General features: G+C 41.0%; 1 protein-coding gene across 3 annotated transcripts in view; it reads right to left on the bottom strand.

Annotated features, from left to right (window-relative positions):
* Positions 1-19,583, bottom strand: part of CHL1 (cell adhesion molecule L1-like) — a 53,908-nt gene that overhangs the window by 15,861 nt on the left and 18,464 nt on the right. For all 3 annotated transcript variants that reach the window (XM_010159232.1, XM_010159233.1, XM_010159231.1), the window contains 11 exons: positions 18,297-18,481; positions 12,072-12,203; positions 11,359-11,496; positions 10,570-10,681; positions 9,704-9,870; positions 8,154-8,319; positions 6,863-6,987; positions 4,031-4,132; positions 3,614-3,811; positions 2,700-2,770; positions 6-228 (listed from right to left, as the gene is read on the bottom strand). In XM_010159232.1, the coding sequence (XP_010157534.1) occupies positions 6-228; positions 2,700-2,770; positions 3,614-3,811; positions 4,031-4,132; positions 6,863-6,987; positions 8,154-8,319; positions 9,704-9,870; positions 10,570-10,681; positions 11,359-11,496; positions 12,072-12,203; positions 18,297-18,481 (1,619 nt within the window). The remainder of the gene's footprint in view (positions 1-5; positions 229-2,699; positions 2,771-3,613; positions 3,812-4,030; positions 4,133-6,862; positions 6,988-8,153; positions 8,320-9,703; positions 9,871-10,569; positions 10,682-11,358; positions 11,497-12,071; positions 12,204-18,296; positions 18,482-19,583) is intronic.

A 19,583-nucleotide genomic window follows, 5' to 3' on the forward strand; every position in this document is an offset into this window, starting at 1 on the left:
CTTACTGTCCTCTCCTGAATATCCAATGGTAATGTTTGGCTCAGGTCCCGATCCTAAATTATTTACTGCTTGGACTTTGATCTCATAAGGCACAAAGGTGGGAGTGTTTCTCAGGGTCAGAGAATGCTTCTTCACCGTCTCCTCGTTCCAGTCCGCCTCGACTCCCCGCTGCCGCCAGCTGACTTTGTACTCTAGCCCCGGACCATTCCTCTCCACAGGTTTCAATGGCTATGGGAGAAGTTAAAAGAGACCCTGTCTGCCTTTGTTGCAGTAATCATGAAACAGCAGCTGAGGGGAGGGGGGAATAATATTGGAGAGCATGTTACAGCACCAGGGGAGAAAAAGGGGAAAAAAAAAAGCTTTAACTTTTGCTGTTGTGGTAATTTTAAGACGTCTGGAAGAAAACTGTCATGACTTCAAGAGAAAGGTGGGTGAAAAGCAGAGAAACAGTTGGATTAAAACCAGATTAATTGCTAGTAGATGTACTTCTGCCTACTACATGTATCAGTTTTCATTTTGCCACAGGTTTTCTTTGTTTCCTTGTGTGCTGTAAAACCACATGCCTTTTAGCACAACTAAAATGCACATTTTCGCATAAGGCTGCGTGCACCTTTTAGTGCAGCTAAAAATCTGTGTTTTATCTTAGAGTTTTATGTAGCACAAGTTGGGTCATTAAAATTTAGATTTGTTCCAAATATGCACAAAATGTTTGAAGTTACACCTGGACATTTTACGTGCAACTGCTGTGCTACTCTCTTTTACCGATCAGCTGAAGAATTCTTCACAGCATGGCTCCCATATAATTCACATTAATTTATAAAATAATAGAAGATGTATAGCAACAGTTTGTCATGAGACATTCTCAGTTGAATTTATTTCTCTGAAAATATAGTTTTTTAATTAAAAAAATATAATTTGTCACCTGCATTACAAAAAAAATTAGGAGGGTTATTTCAGTCCACTGAAACAGCTGTGGGTATTTCTCACCACACAGCCTACTTTTAATAATGTTTAAATTATATATTGTTCATATTAAATATCTAACAATGGATAGGTATCCAAGCTGCACAGAGGGATCTGAAATGATACAGCATCACCTTGCAAGCGTCAGCAGAAAGCGATGCCCCATGGATGCCGCTCATGCACAGGGGGACCCAGGTCTGGGGGATCTGCAAAAATCCTCACTTATCTGCTTTGAAAGTATGAGGACCTTTGGGGTGACGGTGGGGGAGGAGACAGTAGATGGAGCAGCTTTCTAACAGGCACTGCTGGGAGAATCACCTCTATGGCCAAGATCCCAGGTAATGGGATTTGCAAGAAAAGCTGAAGAAGTAAAAAAATTCCTACTCAAAATATAACTTCTAATGTAGAATTAAATTGCAGGACTGCTTGACTCTTATTTTGATCTCCCTTAATGCTGAAAATCTGTGTCTGAAAAGCTAGTCACTAATGCTCATCTGGTCTGTTAATCCAAAATAGGCAGATTAACATCGTTTTGCAGCCTTTGTCTGCCAGAAATAGCAGGTTTGGTGCCTAGCATTTCCACTGAAAAGCATAGAGGAAACACCACAAATAAATGAATATCCTGTTTATGACATTTAAATGATTCACCAAGATTTGACAAAGCCTGTCCATCCCATTCTCTCCCTTCAGTCTCAGTTTTCACTTCTACTTTTGCCTTGTTTGAGCAGTGGATTATGGTCTTCCCAGGAAGGAGGAGCGTGTGTTCTCTCTTCAATGAAGAATTGGTCATAGCAGCATTTCCCAGCCATGCTGGTTACTACAACCCTGCATTTCTTCTGAGAGGCAGGATTGTCTTTCCCTGACCCTAGGCTATGTTGTACAGCAAAATCCCTATTCAGACCCAAGTCAATAGATCTAAAGGACCATCTCCTTTTGGCATAATTATAACCTAAACCATGAATTCCCACTGGGGAAACATTTATTGTTCTTTGCTTCAAACAGCAGATTGAGAAGTAAATCTCATGTAAATTGTGTTTGATTTGAGCCACAAAAAAATACGCTTCCTTCCACAGTTGTTGAAATTTGTGTTAAATGAAGGAATATATATCTCTCTAAACTGTTGGCACAGAAGCTGTAAGCTAAAAAGCCAGGGAATTTGAAAACTGGAAACCATACTCAAGACTTACACAATTCCTTTGACACACATGATCAGAAGCTTTATCTACACTCCTTTAATTCATGGTGTAAAAATCCAAGCTCATGTTCTCTTGGCTAAGTGATCTCATAATTTTTAAACCTCCAGTTTGTATGGGCAGAAACTCTGCATAAACCATCCTCTCCCAGGGCCTGGTTGCTCCCCTGCAGACCAGAGTTATTTTAAGCACCTTCTTGTATGCAAGATGCACAGAAGAGGAGCATAATCTGGGAAATTCTCACAGTGCTTTATAAGACTTTCATGTTTCTTAGTAACATGTAAAGTTAGAGGTAAAAATTGTCTTTCGAAATAAAACCAAAACAAAGTGATGAAATCCAGAACATATTTAAGTCAGTAACAACTCTGCCTTTGACTTCAGGAGCATCAGGGATCCTACCTATGGAATTTGCCAATATTTCCTAAAAAATGTATTTATATTAATAAAACCTATCCTGATATACTGTGTGCTGCTTTAGAAATCGCTGCTTGAAGGAAGAAGCTGTTTTCGATATTGTAGCACTGACGGATGCATTTGCATTACCTCCCATTTCATGACCATTTCATTCGGTTCAGAAGCTTCAACTCGGATGTTTTCTGGATTCTTGTCTGGAGCTGGAACCACACAGGTGATAAAGTTAGTTTGCATAACCTGGGTTTTATTTGTACTTACTATTTAAAAGCAAAAAGCAGATGAAAAAAACTTTTATTTCGGTATTACTGAGAATGAAAGACACCTAAACAAAAAAATGTTCATGAGATTAATTACTTGGATCAGCAAAGCTGCTCTGACCAAAGCACATTGTTTAAGCAGCTTTGATTCCTAAGTGCCCTTGTTGGTTGGAGCCACCAGCTAACATGAAACTGTGACTTTTGGATTTCAAAGCACCAGATGTAGGGGGATTATTAGGAAGAGATTTTTCTCCCTATGGGGATAGCAAACAGAAGGTATATCATTAGTGGGACACACGCAGCTGAAAAGCTGAAGAAGGACTTGAAATTGAAGTAAAGAGGAAAAAAGAAAGAAAAATGCCAGGAAATGCAAATGCTGTGCTGAACAGTTGGCTTCTAAAATGGCTTTCAGGGACACAACATTTTCTGTCACAGTGAGAAATGCACTGTGAACGGAGATTTCTGACAAGAATAGGGCTGCTGAAAGGCTCCCCGTAAACCCTGATTTTCTCCAGCAACTGCTTGTCCACAAAGGGCTGCAGCGGGCTTTAACGGTGCAAAACCAGCAGAGCTCAGGAAAGCGCTCTGCTAGACATACCCTGGTAGGAAGCACCCTGCTAAGCACGGCGGCTGAGACTCCTCACTCCAGTGGCACACCTGGGCTGCCAGTGAGCAGCCAAAGCAGCATGAGTGACCCTGACTTTTACACATCCCTCCCAAGCGCAGGACACTGTTATTCCCAGCAAAACACTAAAACTATTAGGAAAACTAGATGGCAGTGTTTACCAGCTGGAGGTGTTGCAAAGCGCAGCGATGGTTTACTAGGCTGGCTCCTTCCCACGGCGTTCACAGACACAACGCGAAACTGGTAATTCACGTAGGGGGCCAGTGACAGAAGGGCTGTGCTGTCGTTCCCCGGGGCTCGGGTTAGCTCCTGCCACCTCCCTGGCTCCCACCGGTTCTCTTCAAACTCTATAATAGACTCTGGAGAGGAAAAAACCCAAACCAAACCAAAACAAAAGGAAAAAGGCAGAGTGTGTATAAATGGCTTATAAATAGCAAGGATGGAAATGAACTTACAACAAATTAACTGTCATAGTAAAACCGATTAAGCATGGCTGTGAGCACGGTTTGCTTCTTCTAACAGCCATGACATGCCTTAATGCTAAACAGTGCAGGATGATGCTACTAACTCCTTCGTACCATTAATGGGGCTGTTATGACTGGCCCCAGCTTTCCAGGAGAGTCGAACACTTCGGTTTTGATTTTCTGAGAGCTGAAGGTCTTCTGGTGGGTCAGGAACATCTGAGAAATAATGAAGAAGTGTCAGGAGCATGGCAAGCTATTTCTGTTTGTCTTGGCATTTTCCAACTGACTGGAAAGCAAGATTCAGTGAAGATGGTGGTAAAACACCTGCTGATTTCAAAATGGACAAAATTAGGAAAGTAGGAATTGCTTTTGAAGATCCTTTTTAATAAAGAAAAACAGGCTGAATCTTCTGGTTCTGCTTTCTCCCTTATAAATGCAATATCCCTTCTCAAGTTAATTTCCATCTACTCTCATTACTGTGCTTGCAGCAACAGATTTTTCTTTTCAAATCAACACTAAAATCCATTTAATCATTAATAGACACTGCCCTTAGCAGAAAGTTATATTAGCATCACTCGGATTTACTCTGGTGCAAACCAGAGTGGTAGAAGGTGCCTCAGCTCTGACAGTTATTGAACTTGGCCTTTTAGAGTATGAGTGAAAGGATAACATTCATTATCCCAGCCTTGGGGATCTATATTAAAAGGAAACAAGAAAATTCATTACCTGCCAGCTCAACTAATGCTGCCCAGAGAATACATCAGAGATGGTGCTGGTTGGTGTGATAACTGCACTGCATCTTCCAGGGACAAGTGCGGGGCTACACAAGCCCCGAATATTGGACTACACTGTAGAGCTCACTTTTCAGGGATGTGATCTTAGCCAGCACCACAAAATAGGCTGCTCACCCTCACAGTCCTGGGAGACAGCAAGGGGACACACCTCTGCAACACCACCCAGTTTCTCAACAGCATCAGGGCAGAAGAGCTAATCCAAATTGCCTGTAACTGAATTAATGCTTTCAAATGTAGCACTTTCAGACTGACAGACATTGTCCTTCCCTATAGCTTGCTTTGACAGTTTGCAGTCTGACTGTATTGGACACCTTTGGTAACTAAAAAGTATAGGGCCTGATGTGAAAGAGTAATTTCTCACTGAGGGGCGCTGGTGGTGGTCCCCATCCTTCCAAAGTCACACACACACATTTCCCCTCCTTAAACAAGGGGCTGGTGTTCCAAAATCTAAAAAATGTACAGATTAAGGAAATAAGATTGCACAGTTTTGGGGCTTTGACCTCCTCCTGCCCAACTATATTTTTGGCTGACAATACCATTTCTTACAGGAAAACCAGCTACCTCAACCACCAAGACTCTCAGGCATTGTGAAAGAAATTAATTGTGTTTGTACTGATTTTTAATAACAATTTTGAGTTTTCTTGTTTATCTCAGGATACATCAAAAAGTTAAAAAAATTATATTTGAGTTGGTGGGTTTTTTGGGGTTTTTGTTTTGTTTTGTTTTTGTTTTTTAGTTTTCTTTGCATTTTCCCCCCCTATTTCTGCTGTACTTGGGAAAAATCAGGAAAGCACAATTTAATCTACAGACAGTTTGTTGTTCTATTCTTGGAGCATACTTGGTGTTAAAATTCAGTATATTAATTTAAAAACAGCCATGGTGCATGTTAAAGATTCTCACCTCTCTCTTTCTGTTCATTAATCATAGAACAAATACATAAAATTATTCTGAGTGTTTCTTTTGCTCTCAGTTGCCCATATTCTGATGTCTCCATCTGTGCCATATGTAGTTCTTTAGCCATTCCTCAAGTCTTTCATTACAAAAGAAGCCCGAATTTTTCATTCAGAAAATAATAGGTATTGTTAATTAACTAAGACCTTTCTTACATACAATAAACAGGGGGAAAAGACCACAAGCCTGTTTTTCCCCTTCTGCAAATCACAAATAACCTTTTAAAAAGGGAATAAAGTTCCTCATGTAATTTTCATAAGTAATGTAACAAATAGTCTACAAACACGTTGAATTATACAGCACTAAAGAGCACAGTACCATAAATAATGTGCATAGCATCTTCTTAATTTAACATTTACTGAAAAACACCACTCATATAAAGTGTGAAAACATCTTGAAGGTCAGTGTTGCAATCACTGGCAGAAATAAATAAAAAACGTAAAATGAAGCAAAATGTAATGAAATTAAAATGATGTAAAATTGTACACAAGACAAAATTTTAGCTATTGGCTGATGTCCTTAGGTACATGTGCAAAGGACTCCACAAGGTCACACCCTTAATTTCAAGTGGTCCTTCAGGAAGGCAGGCAGGTTGCAAGGATGCTCACACAAGGTCAAGCTTCAGACTCTGGGTCAAGGCTTTTCTCTGCTCTGGACTTGCTCTTTGCCACTGGACAATAATTTATGCTCAGATTCACAAAGAAAATTAATCCTTTTAGGTGCTTAACTTCCACTGATCTTCAGAGAAGTTGGACGTCTACAGTATCAGCCTTATGCCTTTCTTCTTCAAAAAATAGTCCAAGAGGTAATTCGTCTGCAAATCTTTATAAGGTGGGGTGAAGGACTGACCAAAGACTTCAAAGCAGAAACAGAGCCATTCTTGTTATGTTATTATACCTTCCAGCCTGGGCAAGCTCCTACAGCCACTGTGGGTGACTTCTGAACAGAGAAAAAGACTGCCTTGTCTTAGGGATAATGAAAGTTACGTATAAATGAAAAGTGTGCGTCAGCATCCCCATTCCAGGAGATACAAGAATAGCACAACTGAAGTTAACGAATGAGAAGTACATTGCACCTCTGTGAAATTGGGTTATTGAGGCTCTGTAACTGAATTGGACAAAAGAAGCAAATAAGCAAAAGTGCTGCAATGGCATTATGACCTGCATGGAGCTGTTTACACATGAGGAAAATATCCTCTTACCAAGAACAATTAACTGTGATTCGGCTGTGACACTGTCCAGAGAAGTGCTAGCCACACACGTGTAAACTCCTTGATCCTCCTGTGTCACGCTTGATATGAACAGCGTATCCCTGTCCAGAATTATCCTACAGGGCAAAAAAGAAAAGATACATAGAAATAAAGAAGAGAAAAATCTGTAAGATAAGCATATGACAGACAGACACCGTTGTTCTACAAAACACTTCATAAAAAAACTTGGTAACAGGACATTTTGAATAATGTAATTGCACATTAGGCCTATTACTTTAAAATGTAATTGTAGTTGTGTTATACACTGTGCTGTAGACTATTATTTGCATTTTGTAGCAATTTAGCCTCCGTGGCTGGAAGTTGGCGTGTCTCTGCCTGAAAAGAGCCACATTGATATGCATCGGCTGAGCGTGTGGAACATAGGATTTTGGCACATCATTAATGAAGCAAATACATGGGCTTTACATCCGAATTTTTGAAAGGGTTGAATAAAACTGAGCAATCCCAACCCACTTGTGTGGTGTCCAATGCACCAGGGGAAGTTGGCGTTAACCCAGGCACATGGGCTCTGTTGCAGACATGGCATTTGCTTGGCACTACCTCCCTACATTACCCGGCCTCAGCAGGATCTTCAGCCTCCCCAGCACCACAGTATTTAGGAAACCACCACTCTTCTGCGGCAATTAATAAAGACATCTGATTTCCCACTGTGGGACACTTCATATGGAATAAAGGCTGAACTCCCTCTTCTTAAGGTCAATGGAAACACAAGAGTAGGGCAAAATTCAGCCTGCGCTTGAAGTCCTAAACTTATATGTAAAAACAACTCATTGCTTCCAATGTGTCTGATTTTGGGCAAAATCCCAGAAACGTCTTTTCCATTCAGTTCAACATTAAGAGGAATTTTCTTGGGCCAAACAGATGTAAAACACAGGAAAATATCAGTTTCACTAACCTGGAGAAACAAAACCCAGTTGACTGCTCTGGAGCTAGGGTTGTATTTTTGGGTTGAACCAGCATTTATGCAATATTCTACTGTGATGTTGACAGAGCTAATAAAAACCAAAATCATTTGCCAGCCATGGCTAAGAACTCATATAAATGTGTTTATATTTATATGTATATAAAATGCAAATCTATTCACATATCGCATGGAGAATTCTTGCAGACACAAATTTGCATTTTAAGCTATTAAGTCTCATGTTTATTGAAACTCATATTCCCGCACCATACAGCATTATTCAGCTGAGATCCAGAACACTCTTGTTCCCTCCCTGCTTACCTGCCATCTTCCGTGCTATTGATTGGCATCTCATCTCCATCTTTCCTCCAGGATAATTTAAAACTATGTTTCAAGTGTGAATCGTACTCAGACTGACATTTCAATAAAACTGAATGTGATTTCAATACTCTGGGGTTCTTCGGAGTAACAGCAAGTTTTGTAGCATCTGATTGATCACAGAAAAACACTTTGGTTAGGAGAGAGGTACTATGACATCAATTTTTCAGCACGTACTTCATATATAAAAATCAACCTTAGGAGCAATGATCATGTCTTTTTTGTTATATATACAAACAGTTCAAGTGAAGGATGGTTGTTTTTGAAATAGATATTTGCCAGGAATTAATTTTCTATCTTGAAAAAGTCTTTTTTAGTTCACTCCAAACCAAAGAGCACCAGAGGGGGGGAGAGGGAGGGAAAGTCACAGATGAAAATCCTTGTTAGCAGACTGTCATGAAATGGATAATAAAAAAAAAAAAAACCACCACCTGAATATGATTTTCATGTCCAATTGCCATTTGAAATAGGCTTTGGCAATGCTCCAAGAAAAATTACAAGCTTATTAAAGTCAAGTCAGAAAAAATTATTGCAATCAAGTTTGTTCTTTTAATTGACTCTAATCTGAATGCAGAAACAGATGAATAAGTAAGAAGAAAGCAGTTGACTGAATTTCTTTTTACAGTGAAATGTTGCTCTGTGAGATTTTCATTGTACATTTCATGTTTATTATCACTGTAAAATTTACAAAGCAAAGGGAGTGGATGGAAATAGAACACAAAGAGTGTTTATTTCTCAAGTTTGTCACAGCAAACCTGCATCTGAGAGTCCTTTTGAGGGCTCTGCTAATTGAGTGTTGAAGTAGTTTTTTACTGGCAAGGCCTAAATCCTGAACAGATTTGTATACAACTTACTACACTTAACCTGCGTGCTCAGCAGAAGCTGTCCGCTATCATCAACCCCCCCTCCAGGAAAACAAGATTCCTTCCAAACAAACCAAATAAATCCCTTAAAACAGGGATTTAATTCATCCTGCTGCAATGTGATTGGTGTTTGCTGTGGATATTAATTCAGTTTGGGATGTACCTTCTGATCAACTGATGAGAAGTAGCTTTAGACAAGGAGGAAGCCGATGGCTGTGGGAGATGCAGGGACCCTGCCTGGCTCAGCAAGCACCCCACCAAGCCCATGAGCACAGGAAGGGCTCTAGACCACCAAGAGTCAGCCAAGAAACTGCTCTGAGTGTAACAGGACTGATGGCAAGGAGAGAAAATTCTTTCAGGATAATGAAGTTAATACAACTGGGAAATAAACTGAAAGTTTTTGGTGGCTTATGCAACTTCTGCAAGTGTCAAAGAGAAAGTAACCATGCATGAGCATGGAGAAATCACACATAAAAATATTTCAGGTCTTTGTACACAGAGAATTTATAGATGCACAGAATAAATCTGATCTTGGACTGAGTATTTACTAATTTATTATTTACTGAAAAATTGTAAATATAAAACCTTAGCAGATGTCACAGGTCTTTCTATTCACAAGTGAAGCATTACCTCTTATATCCAGATTAGCAGTGATTGCTCTTTTTCCAACAGAGTTTGCAGCCCAGCAAGCATACGACCCTGAGTCTTCTTTTTTTGTGTCTTTGATCTCTAGGGTGCCATTCTTATTTAATTCATAGCGTAGTGTTGAAAGTGGCTCTATGCTGTCATCCTTAGTCCTAAAGAGAAGGATAATAGTTATGGGTTATTTCTAGGGCTGCAGAAACCATTAATTCATGTTTAGCAGATATTGAAGGGGACAGAGGAATTCTGGGAGCTGGTCTCAGCTCTGCCACTGAGCAATCAATGCACGATTAGGAAGTCACTTCACACGTGCAGCAAATCGTAAAGGGACATAAGCTTCCTGCAAACCAAAACCACACTGACAGTGTCTAGCAAGGTCTTTAAACTAGTCTGGCTGAGCCTTTAATCTATAGCTGCCATCTGCAGTTTTATTGCACCTGTCAAGTACTATGACAATCCTGTGATTTCCAACCATATGGAACCATTTCCAGGTAAATATGCTCTGCAAGTCATCACATTTCCACCTCAATAATGTGTCCAAACTTTAAAAGTTACAAAAGTTAAACTAAGGCAGATAAAGCCATGGCAGGAATTGGCTATATACAACATGGTTTGGTTTAATGAGCATCCCAGCACTTGTCTCACCTGAGTATTGAGGAGTTTCATTAATCATTTTTTATAAACCAATTCTTCAGGGTTCTTGAAAATTTATTTAAACACAGAATATTTATATACAGTTTCATTACAAATTTCTTATTTTAACTCCATAGAAATAACAGCTACCACATTTTTCAGTGTTTGGGGAGCCTGTATGAACTTGTTTCACATGAAAACCTCAGTTCTCAGTGGCTTACCATCTAATATCTGCTGCAGGTGAGGCAAAAATTTCGCAGTGCAGGAAGGCACTGTAACCCACAACTGTGGCATAGTTTTCTCCATCCGAGGTCAGTATTAAGGGAGCAATATCTGCAGAAAAAATGCAAAATACGCAGCATTGCATTTCAGAACTGGGAATATAAATAGTGCCCCTCCATCATTCCCTCTTCCACCAAAGCTCAAAGGCCTAGCCATGTAATGGGAATTTCAGTGCCTTTTGCAAACTGTTTCACTGTGCAACTGTACTCTCATAAGCTTCACTGACAGGTAACAGTGGCTAACTGCTGGACATGTCATAACATGAAACATCAGTGTGGTCCAGGAGAGAAAACAGATCTCATTCTGCTTCCTTTAGGGACATCTATTTTTATTAAAAAAATTCCCATCACTCGATTTCTTCAAAGAACAATCTGAGCATCACCACTGAAATTAAAGATTAACAATACACTTAATAATTCTAAAACAAAGTTTTGGTCACAATTCAGTCCCCAGTGATTTTAGTACATTTGAACTCAAAAGGTTTTGATCCCAATGACAACCATGTTTTTAAAATAAAGAATATATCAAAGCTTATGAGCACTTATGCTAAGCATATAATATTGCCCATGATAAGGCTTGTTGCATTAGTTTGGACAACCTATTTCTTAAAATCTGGGGCCATTGAAAAAGAACAATGACATGATTACAATCCCCAAGCTGTTCTGGAGCATTCAATCAGCAGAACGGGACACTTCAGATAGGGACAGGGAAGGCCAGAGGGTACTCACTGAGGACGTTCACGTTGGCGCTAGCAAGGATGGTGCCGTGCTTGTTGCTGGCCTCACACTGGTACACAGCACTGTCCTGAAGCTGAAGGTTGGTAAGGCTGATCTCTCTCTCAGAGATTCTCCCTCGGAAGGTCCTACCTGAAAAGAACCAGACTGTATCAGCAGATGGAGAAATCACCATGACTGTGGAGCCTGCAGTCTCTCCTCACTGCTTGAAAGTCAAAGGCAAAGCACATCTTCAGCATTACACCCGGACCTTGCTTAACAGCCAGAGAGCAAGTGCTCTAGAGCACAGATTTCCAGTAAAATCCCCACACAGACTTTTAAAAATGGTAGTAGTGGTACGGCTACACGAGGGAGAGGGGCCTGCACTCCCCAGTCACACAGTCACTTGTGCTTACCCAGAGCACAAGGAAAGACCAGGAGCCCTCAGTGAGCATCAGCTATCCCAGATCTCCAAAAGGTGGGAGAGTTACAGAGCGAGGCAGAGGCTGTAACTTGTGGGTACCACCACTCCACAGCCCTGCAGCTTTCACCCCTACTCTCCAAGATCACACTTAAACATTAGCTTTACTACATACATAAATATCAATTCATGTCTAAACAGAGGTCAAACCAGACATCATTCAGCACATTAGGATTTGTATGTTCCCTCTAACGGGCACATCCCACCTGGCCACCACTGAAGGGAACCTGCTGCACCTGGCACTTACTATCGATGGGCATCCCGTTAAGTTTCCACCGAATGGTTGGCTCCGGGTTGCCAATAGCTTCGCACAGCAGCACAAGATTTGCTCCTAGGCTGTAAACACGGCCTTCGGGCTCCTTTATCCACCGAGGAGGCTCTGTAAAGAGGGGACATAGTCAGACACGCCTAACTCTGCTATTGCTGCTGTCCTCCAGGAGATGGCAAACGTTGCCAACAGTTCCCAGCCAGCTCCTAGCATATTGTGCAGCTGCATTGTATTTCTTGCAAACGGGTGTTCCAGAAAAATCAGCATCAGCACACATCAATTTCTGTCCTTCAGACTTTGTGCAATGTGAGTGTCAGGGAGAGAGAGTAGGGAATGGGCAGCGTTTACCCAAGTGGAAAGCAAATGCGAAGCGGATGGAAGGTGAGAGGCTGGGGATGGAGACAAACCTGAACAGGTCGACATTTTCACAAGGACCTGCAGACATGAGACGGTGGTCTGTGAAATGAGGTGAGACTGTTTCAGCAACTCAGACAAGATGCAAATATCCACCCAGCTCAAATCCCCCTCACTAGGCACGAGCAAGCGGCTTCCACCGACTCGCCCAGGAGCGGCCGGAGGCCAGAGCACAGCGACGCAGCGGAGCTCCGCCATGGTGCAGCACCTCAATCTGCTCATCTATGTCTGCTGTGGAAATGCTTTGTGATTTTCGATATTCGGTTTTTCCATCATGCATTCAGCTCAGAGACTGAATCTGTAACATTTAGGAATGATGAAACCAGTGGGAGTGAGAGAACCACCATCCTGTAGAACAGACCACAAAGTTTGTCCACAGGGTGGTGGTAGAGGAGCATCAGTGTGCTGCTGCATTCCCTGTGCTCTCCTCAATCCCAGCACTGCCGGATAGGCTGGGATAGCTCTGGGGAAACCCTCTCCTCTGCAGAGCAGTCCCTGAGCATCAGGTACCCAAACCTCGTTGGAAAAACCTAACCATAAGGGAGGGAAGGGAACCAAGAGTGGAGAAAAAAGCATTAACCTGATGAATGCTTTGTTCTCTACAGGCTGAATACAGGTCCTGGAGCCTGCCTACCCTTCAGCGGGAACCCTCAATCCAAAACACAGCCTTGAATTCATCATTATCTCTACCTGAGAACAACAAACTTCCACATTGTAATTCTAGACCTGACACTACCTCTTCTGCATGTGCTGGGCAGATCACTGGTCCTCTTCTCCTATTTGAAAAAGATAAGCTAATGTATGGGAAACATGAGGATTCATTAGTTAATGCTTATAAATCGCTTTGAAGATTAACAGAGCTGTTGCCTGGTAATACATCCCCAGATGTTATCAGTGTGATATGGTAAAACAAAGCATCATTGCTCATATTCACACAAGCATATTAAAAAAATACCCCTGAAGTATAATGCATAAGAGCTTTTATGCAAAGTCCACCATTTCCACAGTAGAGCCCCCATGAAGAGACACTGCTAAGCAACAGCTAAAGACTGAGGTAAAATTCAGGACACTGAAGCTTATCTAAAATTATGATGTCTTTGCATTTCCTTCACACTGTACAGGTTTCTTCTGCCACCTTCCTCACCGCAGTGCTGGTTACCCTCCCGTAGTGCAGCATGTGATGTGACCATATTTGTTATTACTTCTTGCATTTGGCTTCAGGAAAAATTTGCAAGTAGCAGAACATTTTGGTTTTGCAGATCTTTTTCCTCCTCTCTCTCGCTTATGTACATTATGCTTTGACGAGGAAAAGACAGGTCAAAGTATGGAGGTGAAAAGGCTTGTAACAGTCCTGATTTAACTCATTGTGGTGTTTTGTGTTTTTTTTGTTTTGTTTTGTTTTTTTCCTCTAGATCTGCCACAAACACAGTACTCGAGACAGGATATCTCCATGTTTTGAAGGAGGTGAGACACCAAGCACAGGCTGAATACAAACCACCTGCCAGATCCCTTCCTATTTTCATCTCTGCATACACTCTGGAATTGAGCTACAGATATATTATGCCATTGCTTTCCTTTCTCAGCATGAGAATTGCTGTGATTGCCCCAAGAAAATGATGCAGCTGCAAAACCATAGGCCACAAGATTTTGCCAAGTATGAAATGTAGTTTCACAGAAAGGCTGAAGAACCTCTTTTCTGTGTGGCAGATATTCTGTACTACCTATAAGTGTATACAACAAGAGAATAATAAAATATACACATATTTTTAGCAACTACCGAAACCAGTATTTGAATAGTCAAATAGTTAACCTGTGTGAGCAATACAGTATGGCAAATATTTTACTTCATAATATATTCTTCGGAGTAAGAGTTAAATATGGTTCTCTTGATTAAGAGATTTATATCTTTATGGGAATATAACAAAAGGTCTAAAACTAGAGGGATGTAAACTGGGCATCTAAGCCCATTCTTCTGCAACAGAGCAGAATCATCTACACCTAGAACTCCCCCAATGGATCCAAACCCTCACCACAGCCTCCCGTGCTGTCTACAGCAGTATGATAATTTCCCCATGACTAGAAAAAATTTTTAAGATCTAACCAATTTCTGCCTTGCTGCAATTTAAGTTTATTTTATCTCACATTATCCCCAGGGAACTTTGTGCAGAAACTTTGGTTTTTCTGAAGGCTGTTAAGCATTCCCCAGTTTCATTCTCTCCTAAATTAAACATACCTATCAATTTCTTTTCTCTCAAATGCCATGTTTTTGAGAACTGTGACTACCCTTGCTGCTTTCTTCTGAACTGTCTTGAGTTAATCTCAGCCTTGATGAAGTGCGTGATGTAAAACTGGTTATGTTACATGAGGCCTTCTCAGTTCTCAGTAGCCCCTTTTACAACACTTTTCTTTATACTTTCCATGGTGGTTCTTACGTTTTCTGTGAGATTAATATTTCCAAGTTGTTTTCAGCTTGTGATCCAGTATATCCTCCAGACTAGTCTAACCAGACATTCCATCCTGTGCTTATGAAGCCAATTAGCGCTGCCTGATGAGAATTGCATTACACTTGTGCTTACTGAAGCCCATCCTTTTTATTCCAGACCATTTTCCCAATTTGTCAAGATAATTTCAAATTCTCCTCATGTCTTCCCAAGGGCTGGTAATCCATCCCACTTTGGGGGCATCAGCAGCAGCTTCAGCTGCAGTTACCACCTTGGGGTCTGCAACCCCATTGAAGCAGTTTTCCAGTGAAACACAGAACTACAGTTTGAGCCTAATTAAAACAACCAGCCATGTTTCTGCCTCACATTAGTTTCATCTATTTTATTTTTTATACTCTAGATGAGCAATGAAAGTATTACAAGACTTAACTGCAAAGGCCTTTAGCTATTATATCATTACTATAATTAATCATTATGTTGTAATAATTATTTCTGTTGAACACACTCTAGGAGCCTCAGTCAAGATCAAGGTACTATGAGATCAGGCAGTGTGATAGTGACAAGATTTTGAGGTTATACGTACAGTTTATGTGGGGTTTGGGGGATTATATACAACAACCAAATAAACATTTAAAGTCAAGACTGTGTGGGCTTGCTTCGCTGTTTTTTTTTAATCATTCTCTCTCATTCTAATAATAACAATGGGGGTTTTATGCCCGTTACAATGTTCCAGTCTACATCTTTCCTTGCAAAGAGAGATTAAAATGCTCAAACAGTCAAGCAATTTGCTAGCTGAATATTTTCATACGCTTGGTAATAATTGCCTGAATCTTTGCCCTCAGACTCGTGTAGGATTAGTAAGTGGCCTGCATACAAATATCATTAATTAAGACTGTTATTTAGAAGGCTGGGGTATTGGTTTGAGATCCTCAAATACCAGAAAGAAGAATGGAAAATGTGACATAATGCAGAAATTATAGCAAAATCCTGATTAATACACCAGCACCAGATTGTGAATGGTTGGCAGTTAATAACTGAGATAATTTTTCTCCCATGTTTAATTTTCTTCTCTCTGCATGCATCCTTTGAGAAGAGCCTGTCAGGTGCGAGGATGCCCTGCGTCAGCACCTTCTCTCTGAAACCAACTGAAATTAATGCTCACTTCCACAAACTCAGGATCTGCCCTTGAGTGTGCACACAGGACTTGCTGCAAGAATGATGAACATTCCCATCTCTGATTAATGGTAGTGACATTTTCTGGTTAGAAATTCTAGAAGACAACAGTGTTTGGGCTCAATTTTACCTTGATACCCCACATGTGAGGTGACTCCTAATAAAAAGAAATCCTGCTAGTGACAGCAGCCAACATTAGTTACACATATGGAAAAAGAATTTAATAGCAATTGCAAAAGCATTTTTTACATTGCAATCGCCAAAGTGGGATTATTTATTTCTCTCTGTCTTTTTTTTTTCTTTTTTTAAGGTGCATGTTTGTTAATGAGAAGGAAAAACAATTTTCCAGAAAGCTTTCCTCCCTGTAGAGTCTAGGGGAGAAAGGGGTCAATATTCTGAACTACTTAATTAATGTTATTTCTCTGGCATTTCAGTTTTTGCAGCTCCTGCAATTTCTTTGAAGGATTCAATTTTTACAGCCGAGAAAATCATAGCCAGATTGTTAAAATATTCAGCTACAGCAGAGATGCTCCAAACCATCTGGAATGATTTTTAGGAGTCAGCACTTCCCCTCCATTGCAGCTGAAAACTTGCCATGGCCTGGTATCCCCCTCTGCCACACTTCCAGGAAGGGAAAGAAGACTGTAAGACCCAAGGTCGTGTTGAGTGAATGGGGATGATTCATCACATACTGGGAGAAAAGGCTTTTCCTCAGCTGACGAGTAAATACAGAGCAGAGAGATCAAAGTGCCTTTCCTCCCGTCAGGACTCCTTGTGACCAGGGAGTGAGAAGCAGCACAGCCTAAAACAAAGCAGTTGGCAGACTCCGACAGTTTAATATTGCCTGTGATTTTTTTTTTTTTGCTCTGCAGAGCAGAGGCTGGAGCATTTTTCATCAGTAAAGAGAAAATGTTTTCAGCGAGTTTTTCAGCTTTTCTTCAGGATTCATGTTTTGTAGCTATTTATGGGCAGCATTGCTGGAAGTGTTGCAGTGGCAGTGATAACTTCCGTAGGGCTTGCTTGTCTCTGCTGTCTCATTGGAGCTCTGCTTTGCTCCTGGAAAAGAGCATCTACACCTACCTCATGTGAAGGGCTCATACATTCAGGGTCTGGGGAGTAGGAGAAGGGAGGGAGGAGGATAGAGGGAGAGCAGGCACTGTGTGCCTCTATCTGCACTCTGCAAGACGCCTGTTTATGAATCTATCTTGGCTGGCTTCATTCATCTGCCTTCTTCCAGCAACAACATAAATAAATGACAACCAAAAGGATGCACAAACCTCCCAGGTTCTTGGTTGTGCTAGCCCAGCAGAAGCAACCAGCGCTCACCCTGTTCAGCTGTGCGTGTTGATGCACAGGGATGCACCACCCTATTCACAAGTGTAGGATACACACGATTGTAACCTAAAGCTGTTTATGAATTCTGCTAATACAATATTGGTCATCCTTCCATGCATGCAGGCTAGGGTGGGAGCAGGCCTTGGTACTCAGTGGGATGACAAAAGAAGTCATAGTTAGATTTTTCTAAACTGTTAAAGATCAGTAGGAAATATTTTTTGTTGCTCTGCTTCATAAGTTTTTATGATACTTTTCAGGGGCTACAGAAATCACTCTTAGCTCAGGTCGACCCTGTACAAACACAGGAGCAAGGGGGCACATGAAGGAGGTGAGGAGAAGGGTGGCACTGTGTTTGGTCACTGTGTTTTTACAGTCCTCACTAGATACTCGCTTTTGGTGGAAGCCAAAGAAAGGAAACAGAGCTAAATGTACTTCTGATCTGGCCCAGTATAGCCATTTTCATATTCTTTAAGAGCAAGTAGAGTAATTATATCTTTCAGTCTGACACTCAGGTTAATACAAGACATTTCATCAATATCTCTGCTTGACTAACTCACATCTTTAGAGTATTGGATCTGCTCATGTATTTGTATTCCTGTTCACCACTTTGTAGAGGCTTCATGGTTCACAAAAAAAGTGGTTTTTTTTTTTTTTTTTTTTAAAGGGGCTACATTTTACATCCTTCCCAAAATTGTAAGGTGGGGTTTTTGGCTAGCACAAATTCATAGAGTTGGTTGAATTTATGCATTACACAGAGTGATATTATCCAAGGTCCTTACTCACTTCCCTTTGACCACCTCTCAGTTCAAAATCAATAAGCTTAGTGAAGTGTACTCAGCACCTTCCACATGAACACGGAACTCATGCTTTGCTCTGCCCATGGGGTTGCTTGCTGTGCACTGGTATGTTCCTTCATCGGCTGCAGTCACTTGGTCTATCTTCAATATCTTCCCAAAATTTTCTGTTTCTGGTTCCTCCTTGGGTAAGTTTCCAGTGACCTTGACCCAGCTTAGGTGAGGAGTTGGGCTAATAGCAAAGAGAAAAAAAAAAGATTTTGAGTCAAATACTAGGCTGCTGTAAAACTTCACATTAGTAGAGCTGCTGGATTTCATGCATATGGTTTGCAAGGTGAAGTTACAGACTTTTGAGCCCTTTTAACACACAAGGGTTATACTAGAGACTACAACCAGTCTACATTGCTTCTTGATTTGAAAGGCCCCTATGAATAGGTTCTTCACAGCCAACACCAGGCCATGGCATGTGGCTGCATTCCTTGTACACGTACTGGCATGGACTGCGTGAGAGACAACGGAGCTCATTTCGTCCTGATCCAAAAGGGCACTTGAGGACAGACGAGGAGGTGAAGACTTCATTACAGTGACTTCACTCGGTGCCCTGCCTGGTTAGAAAGGTGGCCAGCCATTGGAAATGGCTGAAAATGCTCCTTACGTTTTTAGAAAGCAAATGACAGTGGCACAGAAATTCGGGACAGACTGTTGTCTGCACATTCCCAGCTGGGCTTCACGACCCTGACACAGTACACAACGCACATACACAGTGTCATATCTGCTTACTCTTGTGTCCATCTGTTACGGTGGCAAAATGCCTGGGCACAAGCTAATCAAAGCCCCAGGTACCAAGAAATTATAGATTTCCACGAGCAGTGAGCACAAGCGTGCAAATATCCTATTATTTCCTACAAGTGGCCTTGTCCTGCTCTTGCACCAAGCTCAGGCATTGTGCTGCCTTGGTGTTGTACTAAGGCAATGCCCTCCTGACACTGTCATTACTCAGAATATAAGTCTTCAAAAATGACAGATTGGAACTGTACTTAATTCCTTATTTTGCAGTTGGCTGCCCCTGATCTTAGTTAGTTGAAATCTGGCTCAGTCTATCTGCTTCCATAGTTTGTGGACATTTGGTGGAATGGATTGGCAGAGATATAGGCAAAGCTGATCATTTTTCTGCTGAAAATGGGAATTTTAACAAGTAAAAATATCACTCTATTTTCATCTAAATGTTGCATTTTTGAGGGGTTTCCATGAAAAATGCTTGTTTGCTGATGTAACAAATATGTACTTTGTCTTCTATCGAAAGTTACTACTTCAAAATAAAAACTTTTTCTTTG

This window comes from Eurypyga helias, unplaced genomic scaffold, assembly GCF_000690775.1.
Source record: "Eurypyga helias isolate BGI_N326 unplaced genomic scaffold, ASM69077v1 scaffold11169, whole genome shotgun sequence".
Taxonomy (NCBI): domain Eukaryota; kingdom Metazoa; phylum Chordata; class Aves; order Eurypygiformes; family Eurypygidae; genus Eurypyga; species Eurypyga helias.